Source organism: Hemibagrus wyckioides, linkage group LG12, assembly GCF_019097595.1.
Source record: "Hemibagrus wyckioides isolate EC202008001 linkage group LG12, SWU_Hwy_1.0, whole genome shotgun sequence".
In the NCBI taxonomy this organism is placed as follows: domain Eukaryota; kingdom Metazoa; phylum Chordata; class Actinopteri; order Siluriformes; family Bagridae; genus Hemibagrus; species Hemibagrus wyckioides.
In genome coordinates, this window is record NC_080721.1 from 9,324,966 (window position 1) to 9,344,788 (window position 19,823).

Here is a 19,823-nt window from a genome sequence, read left to right on the forward strand (position 1 = left end):
CTCTCTCTCACACACACACACACACACACACACACACACCTCCCCCTCGCCTCAAGCCTTTGTCTGCTTCAGGGCAAGGAGGAGGCGTTTCTGTAGCTGCAGAAGGCCGAAGGGTTTTGCTTTCTTGTGACCTTCACACAGAGCACACTTCTTTCCTGAACCAGAGCGAGAGATCCTTACCATTCCATAGAAACTGCTAAATTACTGCTAAATACGTCATTAAATATGCTCCTCTGTACTGTTTGTGCACGGTGAGTCACAGCACCCTTCTCTTCGAGTTCAAGGGTTTGCCGCTAATAAAATAAAAGCTAGCATTATGCAATTAACATATGCACGGGTTCCTTCAAATCGGCTTCTCGCTTAAAATCCAACAGAATGTGAACAATAACACGAGGAACCTGCTGTCTGGTTATATACCGAAATTGCTGAATTCAGGATAATCAGAAGCAGCACAAAAACCTGACGATTGAATCGCAAATCTTCTTTTCCCTTCATAGAGTATAATAGATAATAAATTATATCCACACTGGAAATTGTTCAGTTACCTGTATTCAGTGACGAAAAAGCATTTAAAATCTACTTGGAGTATTCCTAATAATATGCACTCATTCGTTTACAGCTTTATCACAGGAGTTCGGGATACAAGTAGAAATCGGGGCCGAGACGAAAAAGGATTCCAATCATTTCTATATCCTCCTCGAAAGGAAAGATAGACCTCATTTTTTGGGCATCACACACACACACACACTGATTTGCACAATCCTCTCCATCCGCACCTTAACACTGGACAGATTGGATCAAGACAGACTGGATTTTTCCTCTACAGAAAAATACAACCGAACACAATGTTATTTAATATTTATACATATTCATAATTTTGATTCTGACAGTTAATGAACAGCCTTTAGAGCATCTTATCTTTCACTTTCTTTACATTGTGATATTTATACTTACACTGCTGAATTCTCAAATACACTACATTCCCAAAAGTCTTTGCAACATCAGTGCCTGACCTCACAAATGCACTGTGAGTGGAATGGTTAAAGATTCCCATAAACACACTCCTAAACCTTGTGGAAAGCCTTCCCAGAAGGTTATAACTGCAAAGGGCGGGCCAACAGACGTCCCAGTTTTGACCTGGCTCACAGTCTCCGCTCTAATTCATCCCAAAGGTGTTCTGTTGGATTGAGGTCAGGACTCTGTGCAGGTCAGTCAAGTTCCTCTACACCAAACTCGTCCATCCATGTCTTTATGGACCTTGCTTTGTGCACTGGTGGGCAGTCATGATGGAACAGGAAGGGGTCACCCCCAAAAGTTGGGAGCATGAAATTGTCCAAAATGTCTTGGTATGCTGAAGCATTGAGTTCGTTTCACTGAAACTAAGGGGCCGAGCCCAACCCCTGAATTCAACAATTTGGAGGGGTGTCCCAAAACTTTTGGCGATATAGTATACATTTGCCTCACCAGTCTCTCTCTACTCTTAAGGTCTAAAGAAAACATTCCAGCTTTACTTCCAAAAATCCTCACGGAAGACGTCACCATATCAACCCTTAAACACACACTTTTGTTTTAAATCAGTTTACACATAACATCCAACACACACGAGTCAGCAGTTACTACAGAAATTACATATTAAAAGAATTAAAAGGAGAGTATTAACACCTTCAAACCCATGTTTTTCCCCCCTGTAAACTAATACAAACGTACGTTTTCCTAATTTGAAAAATGACCGGTCACTGATTGGTCCCTGATTGACCAATTACAATCACCTTATCACCCTAACTTTATCTAAAAAAGCACTACAAGAAAAAAGATTAAAAAAAATAAAAAAATAATAATAAATCACACAACACAGCCACGGCTGACCTACTAGACAAGAGGAGGACTTTTTTACCTTTTAAATACTATTTTATGTCCCAGGCTTCATCGGTTTGCACTGTTTATAATTTTAACACGACCAAGTCATGATATAAACCTGTTTGTATATACAAAACTGCTGTAAAGGTAAGAGCTTGCCCACCGTATTCTAATAAAATGACACATTCACTGAGCAGTTGAACGTCTCTGCTTTGCAACTAAACTACGCATTTGTGCACTAATGGAAAAAAAAAATGTTAGTGAAGGACACTCAACAGAAATCCTCCTCTGAAAGTCGCACTACTTGCGTCATCACACCGTGTCGTCGGAGGAGCTCTTCAGGCCAGAGTAATTATTAAGCACTGCTGCGGCTGAATGCACGGCCCAAGGATTTAAGCCAGAAAGAGTTTTTTGCAAATATGTTTGATTTTTTTTTTTTTTGCTTTTAATTCTCTGTTTGATCTGCTGAGAAATAACACAGCTCTATAGTATATTACAATAATTATTTATTTATTTAATAACACAAAGGCAAAAGTAAATTACAATCCATTACGCACACAAAAAAAACAACAACAAATAGTTCCGATACACTGCCGTAATATCTCTGAGAAATACAAATGCAAATATAAACGTTGGAAAAAAGCTGTAGAAATGTCAATCGTGATCGATGCTCTGAACTGTAGAAAATGTGTGAATATGGACATATGTACAAAGCGCTTTCTATGACTATGAAGGAGGGTCGTCTCCGTGAATCGCTTTATATTTGGCCATTTCTTCAGGAAAAACCTTCCCCAGCTCGACGATGAGGAGACTTTTAAACTTCTGTAAAGAGATGTGAAGAGTCGTCAGCGCTCCGTCCATGTATATTAAATCCGACTAGAGACTCGTGTTGAGAATATGGTTAGATATGTAGTGTTAAAGCCTCACCGTCAAAGTATCGATCTTCCCTTTCACCTGTTCATTTTTAGCCAAGGCTCGCTCTAAACACTCTTTCGTGTAAAGCTGAGGATTGCGGCCCTGATCGATGTATCTGTGAGGAAACATTTTTTTTAAAATGATTAAAGGGGCATAATTTAAAGATGTCTGATTGTAGTTACTGGAGAAATAGAAGGAAAATGTGAAAAATCAGTGACGTGTAAAGAAGGCATTAGTCAGACAAGCAGCCAGGAGACAAAGAGAAACTCTTGATAGAGAAGCAAACAGATAAAGAAAAGCCTTCAGTAAACATGCACAAAAACGTTCTCTGGTCTGATGTGAACTATTCAGTTATAAAACAGTGTTATACACTATATTGCCAAAGGTTTTGGGACACCCCTCCAAATCATTGAAGTTTTGCAGGGGTTGGGCTTGGCCCCCTTAGTTCCAGTGAAAGGAACTCTTAATGCTTCAGCATACCAAGACATTTTGGACAATTTCAACTTTGTGGGAACAGTTTGGGGATGACCCCTTCCTGTTCCAACATGACTGCACACCAGTGAACAAAGCAAGGTCCATAAAGACAGTCTCCACTCTAGTTCATCCTAAAGGTGTTCTATCAGGTTGAGGTCAGGACTCTGTGCAGGCCAGGCAAGTTTCTCCACACCAAACTCACTCTTCCATGTCTTTATGGACCTTGCTTTGTGCACTGGTGTGCAGTGTCCTAAAACTTTTGGCAATATAGTGTATATTCCGCAGAAACCCTGAGGTCACCCTTGAGAGCACTCATCCAATCAGACAGTGAAGCATGATGGTGGTAGCATCATGTTGTGGCAATGTTCTTCATCAGCAGGGAGTGAAAAGTAAGTCGTAATTATTATTATTGTCACACATACATTTACAGCACAGTGGAATTCTTATCATCAAATGTCCCAGCTGAGGAATTTGGGGTCAGACCACTTGGCAGTGCTGCGGCTTGAACCCAGACCTTCCGATCAACAACCCAGACCCTTAACCACCATTGCCATCAAAGTTGACTCCTTTGAACCGGAAACTAGCCAGGATTGAGGTCATGGAGTCAAATACAGGATAATGCTAGAAGTAAACTTGTTCAAGAGTCTTGAGGCCACTGCTCCAACAGGACAATAACCATAAGCATACTTCCAGTGTTACACTGGCATGAAACCAAGAATCTAATTGTGTTCAAATGACCCAGTCGAAGCCTAGACCCTGAAAAATTCGGTTCACCGCAACAGTAACCATGTCCATCCATTCTGACAGGAAATTCTGCAACAAACATGTCTGAAACATCCGGACCCAGAGGACATGTTAAATGTTACTCACTCAAATGCTTCCAAAGGCACGTGGATGTCATTAAGCTGTTGCCGGCATTTTTCGATATCTTGTAGTCCTGTGATCATCAGATTTCTGGAAAGAAACACCAACATAACAGCCATGATGATGTTGTAGAAACAGTAGACCTCCATTTCTTTATTTATGCTGACTGGACACATTACGTTGTTGGACCAATCAGTGATCACCTTTGCTCTGAACAACCAATCAGTGATCAACACCGTTCCCATGGACCGATCACGGTACTTCCCCACCCACACACACTTTATTATTTATTTTAATCTCTCTTCTTGGCTAAATTAACAAATAGTACCTGGCTTTTCTGTTATGTTTTTTGTTTACTTACTCTCACTTCATTTTGTCTGTGTTGTCAAGAGAAATAAGTACATCCTACTTTACTAAGTGTCGACTTCGTGTTTTGATATGCAAATGAGAAGACGGCTTCATGCATATGCAAATTAGCTTCATTTTACTATTCCTCCTTGTACAGGGGAAATTAGCTGACGTTAGCTAGCGAGTTTACACGGAGCTACAGAAACAGCTACTTAATGGCTGCAGTAGGGAGAGTGTAGATGTCTTTAGTTTATACTATATTTCAGGTTAATTCATTTCTATCTGGAATAAAGAGATATATAGGTTTATTACGGAGCTTTATTATCACAGCTTACAGTTTCTGGTTCAGTCCTGTCTGGCTGCTCGGTTGAAAATCGCTGACGATGATTCCCAGTTGTCGTATATTTTCGATAAATTTCTCGAGATGCTCTTCGAGATTGTCGAACTTCTCAGCCATTTTGAGAAGAGTTACACATGAAGAAGAAATTAATATTAAAAAAACCTAAACAAACACAAAAAATCGGAGGTGTAGTAACAAAAAAAAATGGACCGTGAGATTCTTGTGAGTACACTTTCCGGCAGTGGGCGAGCCTATCAGGGACCGGTACTGTGAGTTGTCATAGTAACGGCAACCGGGTTAACGTAAAGCGTCTGAAATGCCGCAAAGTGTCGTCATAAATAAATAAATAAACATTGAAAATGAAAAAGCAAACAATGAGCGCTGGTCTCTTTTTGTTGGTAATTTATCTTTTTGTAAATGACACTCAACATAAATGTGTTTTATATCCAAGCATTCATGGTTATAAATGGTACGTTCATCTCAAACGGTCTATGTTTACAGTACAAACATGAACCCGAATATAAACAAAAGTCTTAAATGGAACCTCAGATATTTAGGAATTTAAAATGACGCCAATTACTCTCCAAATTCCACCAAGAATGAAAGAAATAAAGGGGGTGAGGGGGCTATGCTGTGGCTCAATTCCAAATACAACCCTGTTCCCTACACATGAGCACTGCGTCACACACGACATAATATGGTATGAGCCCTACGTAGTGCACTTCGTCTCGATGTGGAAGTGAATTGGGATACGTCCAGGACAGCTGATGCACTGGAAGCCCGACCCTCCTCCCCAGCCTTCACATTTCGTACCCCACACTTGATTATTCATTCCGTCCAGGTACAAACGAGCAGTCGGGCAGTGCTGGTGCGTTTACGAGTGTATGTGTGTGTGTGTATGTGTGTGTGTGGGAGAGAGAGAGAGAGAGAGAGGGAGTGAGAGAGAGAGAGAGAGCTTGCCGAACTGGTTTACTGCAAGGGACATTACAGAGCTGCGTTAAAGGCTTAAGCTCGATCAGAGCAGATCAGATCTGGATTAAGCAAGGGGAGATTGGATCTGTTTCGAAGGGTGAGGCATCGAGGTAATAATAACAGGGTAAGTAATCGACGCTTTTGATTAATGCTGGTGTTGTGCGCTGTAACAGACAATGAAAAGGTCCGCAGGCTGCTGCAGCCATAATGACCGCGCATTCACTGACACACCGGGTTTAAATGTCCAGATCTGAAACCCACCGCTAATATTCACTGATCTTGTGTTCGATTTCAGCTCTGTAGGATGATGCACTGAAAGCGGGCTGCTCTCCGGCGCCCAGCGGTCATCATCCTCATCCTCATCCTCACCCTCATCACCATCCTCCTCTTCATCCTCTCCTGTGCCTGCAGTGAGAACAAATCCTGGTGCATTGTGGTCACCATCACGTAACCATCGGGAGAGCTGCGGAATCCCCCCCTTTCCTTTTTTCCCCCCCGAAAAGGACGGCGCGATGGCCACTCTTCTGCGAAAGATCGGTCTGATCCGCTTGCACGACCGAGACACAGAGGACCCCAAGCACCATCCGAAAGGGACTAAGCAAGGGAATCAGAAAAACAGCACCAAGCACTGTCACCAAAACGAGACGAACATCCTGAGCACCCCAGAAATCAAGGCCAAGCGCTCGGACGTCTCCGCCAAAGACAAAGCTCCTGCGAAGGACAAACCGAGTAAGGAGACGAAGGAGAAGCAGCAGACGGGAAGCGCCAAGTCGAGCACGAGCTCCTCCGTGCCACCGCTGGCGCCCAACAGGCAGCACTGCGCGCAGGTGAGGACGCGGCGCCTGATGAAGGAGCTGCAGGAGATCCGGCGCCTGGGAGACGACTTCATCACGGTGGAGCTCGCCGACGACAACCTGTACGACTGGAACGTCAAGCTGCACCAGGTGGACAAGGACTCGGCGCTGTGGCAGGACATGAAGGAGACCAACACCGAGTACATCCTGCTGAACATCTCCTTCCCCGACAACTTCCCGTTCTCGCCGCCGTTCGTGCGCGTGCTCACGCCGAGGCTGGAGAACGGCTACGTGCTGGACGGAGGAGCCATATGCATGGAGCTGCTGACGCCGCGCGGCTGGTCCAGCGCCTACACCGTGGAGGCCGTGATGAGGCAGTTCGCCGCCAGCCTCGTCAAAGGGCAGGTGAGAAGCAGGGTTCTACAAGACCTTTCTGGGGCAAAGTCACTAATAGATGACGCAACCGACTAATTTGCATATTTAATTGGACGTTGTGATTATTTGCATAATTTAGAGGTTAAAATGAAAAAGGGAAGATTTGCTGAAGACAGCAGAACAGAATATAATACAGAATATTGTGGATTTATGTCCAGGATGTTGACCAAGAGAAGATGTGATTGTGAATAATCCAAGAAAAATAGACATGAATAAAAACTGTTGCATAAAAATTACTTTATTAATAAGTGCCAAGAAGAGAGCTTCAAAAAAATAAATAAATAAATAAATAAATAAAAAGTGTATATGTGGCATTTAACAGCAGTCAGTGATTGATTGTTGGGAACAATGATAGTCATTGATTGGTTATTTGGAATGATGGTGATCAGTGATTGGTTGTTTGGATCAGTGATGATCAGAGATTGGGCATTGGGAAAAAGCTAAGCCGAGTAAACCTGGTTAGTCGAGTAAACCTGCTCTAGTATAACAGAGCATGTGAGGTGGAGAGCTGTATCGAGTGCTCAAACAGAGGGGTCTAAAAAGTCACTAAATCTCATTGTAAACTCATTGTCAACATGAATGAGAAGATATCCCAGGTTCTTGAGTGTAGATGATATTGTTGTGTTATTTTCTTCCTCTGTCACATGATGCACTGCTTTGGATTCATGGGAGTTTAGACAGAATTGCATTGTTTATGCCATCTGTTTCTAAGAGGAGGACAGAGCATGCTTTTGGCTTTATCAGGATAGAGAGTACACTGCATTGTTTATGCCATCTGCTTTTAGAGGATTTTTTGTGTACAGGTGTGATCATGCGTCAGAAATGTAGGTCTACATTAAAAGAAATAATGGCAGCAGGCTGCACCATGGCAACATCAAGGACACGGTTATAAAAAATAATTAAAGGTACATAATTGGACGTTAAGGACGTTACTCTAAAAGCATTTCTTAAACCTTTCCAAAAAGAAGTTCCCTTGATGGTACCACCCCAGAGATAAGGTAAAGCATCCATTGTTCCTAGAAGGTGAAAGCTCCATGTTTTATGGGTTTAGAGACCACAAGCTTATTTACGCCATCTGTCTTGCTTAAGAGCACAAAGAGAGGCCATATTGCAGAGTCATGGGTTAAGACGTTTCGGTTCCTTTCCAGCTTTCACTGGTTTAATCCATATGAGTGATGAAACATCTTCATGATTAAATCACTTTTGTCCAGTGCTGAGTGACCGGAATGACCTTGATAGACGACATGCTTTGTATTGTTTATGCTGTGTGTCTCACAAAAGTCTCCTTTAGTCCCAACAGGTAGGCAATAAACTGTAAAGGGGGGACTGTTAATGCGGATACATTTTCCTTATCCACTTACATTCTAAACATCCTTGGTGAACGTCACATGGACTTAAAGCTGCAGTGTGTAACTGTTTTGTTACAAAATGAAAGAACTAGCATTGTTGAATGAAATTATTAGGCATTTTCTGTGCGTGTGTGAGAGTGTAAAGCCTAAAAGTTTCGAAGTCAGAGCAGTCAGGATGGATTTGAAGTTTTAATCCAAAAAATATGGTCTGTCATTTCCTACAAACAGATTTTTCTGGAATATGCTGGAATATGTCATGTATATCTATTAGCAAGCATCACCTTAGGCATGCACAGCACATCGCTGATGCTGTGTGATGTCCTTCCACACGTTGCTGGCAAAAACATTTCCACCAGAAAGGCCTGGGTATGTCACACACTGCAGCTTTAATACTATAGTTTGGCCTGTCGATGGAGGATTTGCTCTGCACTGACGTTTGTAAAGCACGTGACCCGGGCACTTTGGAAGGTCCAAGAAAAGACACTGCAGCAGGGGAAAGACGCTGACTAACCTCGCAGATGTCTTTCTTTCAAGGTGTCTAAAAATGCTTTAGCATGCCAAATTTATAGCGCATGGCCTCTCGCCTTCACTGCCTGAAGCATTCAAGGGCAATTACCAATCAAGACAGTGCTGACACAACATCGTCCCGGAGGAGCTAAAACAGAGATATGGCACTGCATTTTTTATCACGGATAAAAGGATAATAATGTTTCATTTATTTATTTATTTTAAATGACCTTCTTCTGCAGACATTATTTACAATGATTATACAACTGCGTCTAGAACAGAGCTTACCCTGTATTTGTAGGCTTGTGTTATTTGTATAATTTGTTGCTTTATTATTTGAAACGAATCACGAATCGCCGCTGCGCTAGCCGAGCATGATTATTAATAATGATTATTTGGCTGGAGTCCTCTGTGGCTTTAAGGCTTTGGGAGACGTTTTGATGAGTCTGACTGGTTGGTGTAGAGGCTGAAGCTTTATTAGGGAATTTCATTTCTCTGCTGCACAAATGAGCTTGTTTGATGTTCAAAGAAAACAGCAGTGATAGAATTCCAAAACACAAAGTCGTCCTTGGTCTTCTGTTCATTTGAAAGACAGCGCCGCTGCTTTGATTTCCACTGTGTAGTTCCTGCACTTAGCCTAGACGCAACTTGAAAAAATTATTGCTTGGGATTTGGTGCTGAAAAGCCGAAAATACTGTTTTCTAATCGTATCTCTAACATCAGAAAGGTCTGCTGTGTGTTTTTCTTGGCCGTGTTTACTGATGACGCAGGCTTGATAGTGCTCAGGTCCAGAGCAGACATACGCGCAATATCTTGATGATGATGTGTTCTATAAGTAAGTAAGTTGTCAAGGATGAAATAAGATGGCTGCCACTCATATCTTCTGGCCATTTGGAGCGTAGCTTGTATACATTCTCACAATGTAAACAGCAGGGGCAGTAAAGCACCATGTCACACCATGTCCAGACTAACCAAACCCCTCAAACCTACAGAAAGGTCTAATTTGCAAAGCTGGATTTTCTAGATTTGGGATGCAGCTCATGACAACAATTACAGTGGCAGCAGAAATGTTTGTCTATGAAATCGTTAAAAGTTACTTGGAAAGCAGAAAAACAGAGATGTTTTGGCTCTGACATGCCATCCGGTGGATGTCACTTTCAATCCTCATGCTGTAAATAATCTATGCAGACAAATGTGTGACAAATGCCACTCATGGAAAGTCATGCATCGAGTATAACCGAGGCTTCAAACGTCCATGAGACTATTGTTCAGGGTATAGTAGCTATAAACATCATTTCCTCATCCCAGCCTGTCTGATTTTCTTTCTTGAACCAAGAAACCAGAAAGCAAAAACCCATCCTGAAGACTTTTTCCCATGGTGGAAATTGACACTCCTTCCAAAAAACTCTTCCTTACAGAAAACTTCACTATGCTAAAGATTATACGTCTTTATTAAAGAACACGTTTTTTCTATTTTGACCTATCACGTTTAGATTCTGTGGTGCGTCCACATCCAGACCAAATCCCTATGTCAGCTGTTATCATGGAAACGATAACATGTTAACCTGTTAACCTTGCAGCCAGAACGACCCTCAGAGCTGAATTCTGACCAATCAGATTTCAGCAGCCTCTGTGGCATAAGCAGTATTACTGAAATCCCTCGACGTAGGTTATATAACCACTGCAGCTTCCCACAATGCAACTCTACACATCGACTGATCTTCATTCAGAGGATTACCCGTCTGGGTTTTACTCTGCGGCGCTCGATACAAACTGAACTAGCGCTGAACTGACAGCGGTGGTGCTGCAGGACATGCGCCGTGGACAGACCCGTTCCCACTTTCCGCTCTCGCCACTTTCTTGGCAAGATGGAGTGCAGTGTGGCTTAATTAGGGTTTAGTTAGACCCCTTTAATCCAAAAATCACAGGCTTTTGTGAGCTGAATCGGGATCGTCTCCTCTCAAGTGAGTGCGCTGAGTTACTTCTGGGCCATTACACTCCGAGGGCCTGTAGCGAGAGTGAGCTATTTCTGTCTCTTATATCAGAGCTGGCATGGGTACGACCCTGAGAGTCAGCCATCACACACTGCCACATTGCCTCACACACACACACACACACACACATCCGGTCGGTCTATTAGCTCATGAACTGAGCACATCGATTAATACAAGCCTACAGAGTTCTGCTTAATACAGCTCTGCTATTCATTTCTTCCAAAGTGCTTCGTATGACTTGTATCACATACCTAGTGGTTTATGAAGTAAAATGACAGCAGCACTTTTTAATATTTATCTTCTGCCAGGTTATTATTACTAAGAGTGCATTCATAAGATTACAAAATAACCCCTTCAACAACTCTAGATGAATATGTTTATGTTTTAATATTATTCCTTAATCATTATTATCACCAAACCAAATGATAAAGAATAGCAATTAAAATAATAAAACCTAAAGCGCTGCAGAGCTTTTTAACTGCTCACTCTGAGGTCCTAATGAAATTGGAAATGAGGGCTTTATTAAAGACTCCGAGGGTAAAAGCTTTTTAAAGAAAAACTCACACATGCTACTAGAGTTAACGGTAAAGCATAAGTCTAATTCCAGTCATAAAAAATAACTTTCTCTAATTAGAGTCCTGATTTCTGATTGAGGAAAACATTATGTTTAAAGGTGACAGGACTGGGAAGGATGGGTTCATGGTACGTGGCTCAGGTCAATCTGATCGTTAATGGTTAAACAGATTGATTAAATGGAAACAGATTCAGATGTTAGTCAATTATCTAGAATACTAAGCAAGAAATTTTATGTAATTGTACATGAAATTCACAAATTCTAGCAGAATCCCCCTGGACAATATAGGCCACATTCCTTCACATTAGATGTATTTACTGGATCCACAAGAAAACAGTGTCAAAATGTACTGGAACCACAAGAAATCTCAGTCTTGTGTCATATTAGCAAAACCTTTCTAGCAACTTTAGCTTGAACAGGCTATTCAACCCGTAGACGGACCCAGGCAGCGGAACCACGACTGTTTTGTACGAGAGGTCCCGGTTATTGCTCATAGACGGCTCACACAAATAGCAGTGTAGCCTCCCCGCATTAGCGCTGGCACAGAGCCAACCCCGGGCCTCGTGCATCTCATCGCTGCCATGTCGCAGGAATGTGTGTTTGTGTGTGTCTAATAAATCAAGTCTATTTATCCCACACAGATGAATTCAGGCTGCACCGTGTATATTTCACACACTTCTGCTTGATTGATAAGACTGTTATTAACATCGCTGCCATATAATCGCCATGTCATCAAGTAGAACACGTTTCTTGAATTAACAATAAGTCTAATGGCACCCGAGTTGATCTACATTTGATCCAGTTCAGACGTGAGATCTGCAGTGAGGATAAGATGGGCAATGTCAGAAAATGTAAGTTTGTATGCATAGCTAGGTTGCTAATGAAAATTCAGCACTGTAAATCGTTTTTAAATTAAAATTAACGATAAAACAGCTTTGATAATTTTCAATAAATTCTGTTCAATTCAATGCAATTCAATCCATCTGCCTGTTTTGAAGGGAAGATTCAAAGCTAGCTGTGAACGCAAACTATTAATAGTTCTCGTTTGCTGTTTGGTCAGAAGAAATGTGGTTGTTCCAGGAACATGTCCAGATTTCAGAAGTGATATTTAACGGATATTTATATGTAAGAGAAGTGTGATACAATTCTTTCTTTACAATACTAATACTTCAACGTTGAGTATCAGCCAATATCGGTTCAAGGATGCAGACACAGTCAATGTAATAGCATCTCTGACATATGGTCACTACGCGGCAATTTGCAGTGATTGTATCATAATGGATTCTGCGTTATCGTGAAATATTGAATCATTTACTTAAGATAACCCTGAATCTAGTATCATGTGGAAGTGTGAGATTTAGACCGTTACTAGCTATTGGCTGTTGTCACGGTAACATGGTATCATCATTGTCACTTTATGTTGCTTGATTTCATGCTAGATTTGTCACAAAATTACACTTCCAGTCCAGTATTTTTTTGCTAAAACCCGAACGATACCAATAACAGATATGGAAACTGTGCCATCTCTAGAACTGTCCAAAAAACGATTGCTGTAAAAAAAAATCTGTAAACCTAATCTAAAATTCTCCATACGTCTACAGAATGTGGGTCAGGGCAGCGAGGTGTATTAAATCTTTTACACACCATAAGGTGCATACATTAACATGTAACTCTCTAATCACTGCCGAGTGAAATCATTCCTCTTTATTCCGTTGCCTTTTCTCAATAAATGATGGAGAACAGGGTCACATTTTCCACTGGCTTTGCTCTTACACCACTTTGTCTCTATTACATCAGGCTCAGATTAACGCGATACGCCGGCGCTTAGAATTACGCCTTTGCTTTCTACGCAAGACTCTCCAAATGATCAGAACGACCTGTGCGTACTATTTCCTTCTCCTCTCCTTCTCTAAGGTCCTTTAAACACATTCCCGAGGAATCCTCTGGTAACTTTGTGAATCTGATGTCTGTAAATAGACGTGTGAAGCTACTGTAAGCGACGGCGAGTGTAGCAGCTGAAAGCCGAGAGCGGTGTTTTGCTTCAGCGCACAATCAAGTCAGGTGTTAAAAGGGGCCAGTGGCTTCAGATTAGTTTACTCAGGATCATTAGCTGTTCTCCATGACGGTGCTGCTCTGTTTAATAGGTAGCCAATCTCCGCTGCAACATTTGCAGATACTTAGCCACACAGAGTCTGTTTGGATAGCGTGTCTAAACAGAGAAGAGAGCGAGGCGATGATGTAATATTCATATTGCAATACATTAAATCATAATACAATAAAACCCCCTTCAAGAAGATGCTGATTTAGGTACATAATTACAGCATGGGATATGTTTTATTCCTTTTATGCCACAACAGCGTACTTTGTATCGCTTTCTAGTTACTTGTAACGTTGTGTAACGGTTGTGAACTAAATTAGTTCCTGTTTTTACTTACAGGAGATTAGGTTACTATCTAAAAAATGACCCATATCAACAATTATATAACCTTTTTTTTACAAGTCCAGGTCTGACTCAGGTTTGCAAGGTTACTAGGGAAACAGTAATGTATAAGAATGAGTACATGAAAATAATTTAAATAATAATTTAACTGCAAATAATTTAACACATTTTGACCAATCAGATTTGAGAATTCAACAGCACTGCAGTGCAATAACATCAACTACAAGCCCTGAAAGCAGCTACTTGTGGGTTAAAAAGGAATCTTTAAAATTGTGTCCAATAAATAAATAAATAAATAAATAAATAAATAAATAAATAAGTAAGTAAGTAATGTATAAGAATAAGTACATAAAAAGGAAAGTGTGCAAATAATTTTATGCATTTTGACCAATCAGATTTGAGAATTCAACAGCGCTATGGTGTAATAACATCAACTACAAGCCTTGAAAGCAGCTACTTGGGGGTTAAAAAGGAATCTTTAAAATTGTGTCCAAAAAATTCATTCATTCATTAATTAATTAATGATTAAATAAGTAAACAAGTACATAGCTAATTAATAAATGATAATAAAATATTATTATTATTATTATTATTATTATTATTATTATAGGACAGTATCATCACACATTACTGTTTTGCTAGAAATTGGAATATTGTGTATCATAGAAATGGCAAGTATTATAACTGTATTTCTGTCCTATCTGGTAGAATCAGACCTAATCCAGCTCCTCCTACCTGGGCATTTGAACTAAAAGTCCAGGAGATACAGTGTGTTTCAGACTGGATGTGTGTGTGTGTGTGTGTTTGTTGTTGCATCTCGTGTTATTTTTTGGCTCTGGAGTGGCACAACAGAGAAGTGATCACCGTCATTAGGAGATCATGTTCAAAAAGTGGCAAAAAGCCAAAAGAGCAAAAATTGGTTGTTCTCTGTGGGTAGGAGAGATAGGTAGGAGATAGGTAGGAGGGCATACTGTCCCTCACTGGTCAGTCAGAGCAGTATTGAATAATCCTGGATATCTGTGTGTGTGTGTGTGTTTGTGTATGTGGAAGTGGGCGGATAGCGCTTTCCTCAGTATGGTACCTGTGACTGCAGCATGCTTTATGTGTCTTAAAGGAAGCACGTGTCAGCTTCACTATCGCCTGCTGATAGCTGCTGTCGTATGATAGGTTTAGAGCAGGCTGGTGGGTGGAGCAATGATTGTATTCATCTTATAATAGAATATAGAATTTAGTATAAAAACCAGTGCTGGTTTTATTTCCTTCTCTAAATCACACTTCAGACTCACCTTTCCATCAAATTTCTGTAAAATCGATAACCCTTTTCTGTTCCTGCCCAGTTTCTTTATTAAATCTGTGGTTTGTAAGCAGCTTTTGAGTTGTTGGTCATTGTTGTTTGTTTGTTTTTTTCAATCCCTAGGGCCGGATCTGCAGGAAAGCGGGAAAGTCCAAGAAAGCCTTCAGTCGCAAGGAAGCCGAAGCCACGTTCAAGAGCCTCGTGAAGACCCACGAGAAGTACGGCTGGGTTTCTCCTCCCGTTTCCGACGGCTGAGGCGCTCGCCGTCTCCACGTCATCCCCTTTCCCCTTCTCCACGCAGCTTTCTCCAGTTTCTCACCTCCAAACATTCTTTTGTTTAACAAAAAAAAAGAAGAAAAAAAAAATGAGGTATCATCTCACACTGTATGTCGATGACTCTTCATTCGGTCGTCTGCCATTCCTCACTACGGTGCCATGGACCACTCGCTCGCCGTGACATCACATTTCTAAACGATGGATGGATGGATGGATACTACTACCATGTTCGGCTGAAAAGGAAGTGAACGAAACCCTGGGGAAAGTAATCGGGACAGACCCCCAACCCTCACGCTCTGACTCTTGTACCTCTTGCTCACTCGATACCTCTCTGTGTTTATCAGTGTGTTCATGTCAGTCCCTTTCTCCTCCATCTCTTCTTCTTCTCCTTCTCCTTCTTCCGCTGCTGCTTCTTCTGCTTCTTCTTCTATATTTCTCTTTACAGTTTTAGAGATGAAGACACATTGCACTGAACGCCATCAGACGTTGATTTTATTTTTTTTGTTCACATTTACACGCATTGTAACGATATTTAATAGCAAGGCAGAGGGGTGCAGTACATCCGAGGTTCAGTTTTGTCTGTTCTTCTTCTTCGACTGTGCTACCTGTTTTTTTCAATACAACATGAAGATTGATTGTAACTTATGTGGAGCTGTGCTCTCTCTCTCTCTCTCTCTCTCTCTCTCTCTCTCTGTCTCTCTCTCTCTCCCCTCCTCCCTCTCTTTCTCTCTCTCTCTCTCTCTCTCTCTCTCTCTCTCTCTCTATGCGCGTGGCTAAATTTAGACATCACTGTGTTGCATAGCTGGTGATTGATTTCTCGTGGAGATGATTTAAAAAAAAAAACACTCGTTGCTTATGCAGAGGTACTGTAAAGATTAAAGAGTGGTAGTGAACCATTCTTGCTAATCATTATTATCATTAGTATTATTACATTTTATTTTCTTGGAGAAGACCAGAAGCTTTGATGATGTTGATACCAGATGGCAGAACTGAATGTCAGAGGCTCAGTGCATGAACGCGTGCGTGCGGTTGTTCATACGCGGCAGGGGCGTGCACGAGTCTTTTCACGATACATTTACCGACCTCGGAGAAGCGCGAATCTGATTAGCATCTGGTTTTTCTCAGTGAGACGAAAACTACAGCCGGAGAATGAATGTTCCTGTCCGATGACTTCCTTCATTTCTCAGTGCACAGGGCAGCGAAATGTCTAATGACTCAGGCCTCAGCTTCAAATCACATTAATAATACTCAGTCTGCATTAACTATGATTATTATTATTATTATTATTTTTATGACTGCAGACTGATAATAAAAGGCTAATTAAAAATGGACTGAAAAGGACGAGCTGTTTGTTTTGGTGTGTATTGGTGTGTGTTCTCCAAATATCAGTGTTTATCCTGAACGCAGTGAGACGCCACGTCTTTTTAATAGGCGCTGATTTAAAGGAAAACTCCACCCTTGAGGTTGAATTTAGAAATTCAACAGATTTATTTTGGAAGGAAATTAATGGTTTGTTTAGGCGGAACATCTTCCATGGACACGTTGGTCTATTTTCTGTTGTTCAGCTACCTGCTGCCATTTGGGATTGTGCTGCATTTGGAAGGAAAGTTGGAATTGTGTAAATTTTGGAGCTACAAATTAGGGATAAACACGGACGTCTATGTGTTAGTCTTTAGGTAACGTTAGTGAGTGATGTTTAATTATCTCCTCAAAGCAGCAAACTTTATAGTCAGTGTTAAATCATTTATACTGTATATACTGTATAACTCATTTTAAAGTGCTACTTCGCTCTGTTGTGATGATGTGAGCAGACACTGATGTCTGACAGGGATGTTGATACCTTCCCCGGCGTTCCGGGTAGGAATTCCGAGTCAGAATCTCTACAAGGTACAAGCATTAGTCAAGGGGCAGCTTCAATCCTCACTTCATTTCTTTCTAAAGGAGAGTGATGGTCTGTCTAGTGCTGTAATCTGTACCCTCTGCTCAAACGGTTGTCGAACGCTAACTAGTCGAGCTGTTGTATAGCTCTACGCCGTATAGCTATGCTAACACCTTGGATCATTTATCTCATGACTGAAAATGGCTATTCAGAAAAGAAGCTTTTGCTCACAGCAAAACCTGAGCGTTGGCTCCTTATATCTGAGATTATGGATATTATGGCGGTGTTAACATTTAACAGCAGGTTCTTGCAGGAATAATAAAAAAATTCGGCACCGGAATCGATGAAGACATTTCAATCTAAACATATTGAAGACGTTTCAAGGGTGGAGGTTTTCTTTTATGCCGTGTTCCATGATGAATCGAGAGTGGAAGCATCTCTACACCTCACACTTCCTGGTTTATGTGACTGCACACTTCACAGCAGAAACCCTGATTATAGCCTCCGGTGCCTCAGGAGACATTAAATGTCATAAGGGAAGCTGCTAATTAACATGACATTTGACAAAAAAAAAAAAAAAAAAGGAAAGCGGTGAAATTCGATGCAGTCGGAGCTTGACGATGCCCTTTCAGGCAGGATGATGCAGGTTCGGCGCGTGACTGAGAAAACGTTTCCCAGACTGCACATGGACTCGTGGTTCAGTTCAGGTCCGTCATGTCAAGGCATGATCCGAGCCCAGGCGTGTGTTTTCATGTTCTATGCTCGAGGATTTAGAGGCAGAAATGAGGTGTTTAGAGCAGAGATCACCTGTGTTGATCATTACACACGAGACAAATGCGTGACTTTCTCAAAACTCTTCGTTCGTTTAGCAAAAAAAAAGGGACGTACAAGTGCTTAAAGGCAAACACAAGTTCTAATTGCCTTTAATTGAGTTATTATAATCAAATCTCAGTTGCCACAAGCATTTGTGGATTTTACTTGATGATGTGTGCATCACAGCAGGGATTAAAAGCCTCATTTACGCTGCTTGTGTCACGACTTATTCCAGCCTTTTCCATCTGGTACAAAACAAGCATCTCATCACGCTCTTGGTCTTCTCCAGTCTCCGTTTGGACAGTCCTTTTTGAAAAAGTGCTCGTGTGTGTATTCCTTACGGATTTAGCGAGAGGAGATACTATAAACAACGAATTAATTATCACGATCTCTCGAACGTGGATGTTTGCCGGCTTAAAGAGCATACTTTTGTGATATAGCCTAGACTGGTAGATTGCAGACACTAACCGAGTTAAATGTCCAAACAAGTGAGATGACTCTATTGTATTATATCTGCATGTGGTCTGTGGTTGTTAGCTAGCCATTTTTTTTTTTTCTAGAGAAAAAGCCAGAAAATTATGGAGAAAATATGAAAAAAAAAAAAAAATACTGTTTTTTTTCCTGTTATTGTCCGTTTTCCTTTTTCTTTTTTTTTTTTTGTTTCGTTTCGTTTTCATTCATGTCTAAAATGTCAGATTGTGTTATATGAATGTTTTGTGTTTTAATTTATTTGTGGTTTGCCAAAATGACGATTCGGAAGCATGTTGCAGGTATTGTCACTGATCAAAAAAAAAAACAAAAACAAAACAAAACGAAAAAAAAAAAAAAAAAAACAAGTGGGGGGGATAAAAATATAGCAGAATGATCTCGAAGTCGAAAGAAAGCGCCTGATTGTGTTTAGTGATCTCAGGCTCCAGCCAGGAAGAATAAAACTGAGGGACGAATGATCTTTTTCAAGACTGCACAAGCAACATCACAGGACACGATGGGAGCAAAACCAAACAGGAATGTGCAATAAATGCTGTAGGCTTATTCAAACCTGCATCTCTGTTTGTGCTTGTGTTGTTTGTGTTGTTCTTCTTCACTCCTGTCACTCAGCACCGGGTCAGTATACAGCACTGTTGTGTGGCTGTATACTGTATTTTAGTATTGTTCTTATGGTCACTTAACATGTCTTGTAGATGTGTGTGTGTGTGTGTGTGTGTGTGGCTACAATAACGCCACGTAGCTATGCTAATCAATTCAAAACGTTTCAGTGTTTATTTTTTGCTAAAATATATGATTATAGTAAACCATGACGGTAGCTAAGAGGCTGCATATGTCACTTGCTAGCTAGCCTAGGTAGCTAACAGGGTACATTAGTGAGCTTGTTCTTTGATACATTAAAAGAAATTAGTCCTTCTGTTTTTCTGTGAAACAGTAAGAATTATGTAATAAATGAGTAGTAATAAGTAATGAGAAATAAATATTTCCTCAATGCATTCAACTCACAGGCTAATGTTAATTAGCTTGTTAGCGCACTATACTGCTTTACTCAAAAGTTGTGAAAATCATATGAGGTAAAAAGAAAAAAGACATTTAGCAGGTAGGCAATGTATAGATATTAAGATTTAATATGGAGGAAATGAGCCTCATTATAAAAGTCAAGTCACACATTTCAAAATAAGGACGTTTCAGTGCGAGCAGCTTTGAAAAGGT

General features: G+C 40.9%; 2 protein-coding genes across 2 annotated transcripts; one reads left to right on the top strand and one right to left on the bottom strand.

Moving 5' to 3' along the window:
- Positions 1–2,350: 2,350 nt before the first annotated feature.
- med10 (mediator complex subunit 10) lies at positions 2,351–5,251 on the bottom strand. The gene is made up of 4 exons (XM_058404690.1): positions 4,794–5,251; positions 4,117–4,200; positions 2,785–2,887; positions 2,351–2,679 (listed from the first exon to the last, which is right to left on the bottom strand). The coding sequence occupies exons 1-4, from the start codon at positions 4,913–4,915 to the stop codon at positions 2,584–2,586; spliced, it is 405 nt and encodes a 134-aa protein (XP_058260673.1). The 5' UTR covers positions 4,916–5,251; the 3' UTR covers positions 2,351–2,583.
- A 365-nt stretch (positions 5,252–5,616) lies between these two features.
- ube2ql1 (ubiquitin-conjugating enzyme E2Q family-like 1) lies at positions 5,617–18,977 on the top strand. Its single transcript, XM_058404689.1, has 3 exons — positions 5,617–5,894; positions 6,066–6,969; positions 15,281–18,977. Exons 2-3 carry the CDS (start codon positions 6,283–6,285, stop codon positions 15,410–15,412), a joined length of 819 nt encoding a protein of 272 aa, XP_058260672.1. The 5' UTR covers positions 5,617–5,894; positions 6,066–6,282; the 3' UTR covers positions 15,413–18,977.
- Positions 18,978–19,823: the final 846 nt, after the last annotated feature.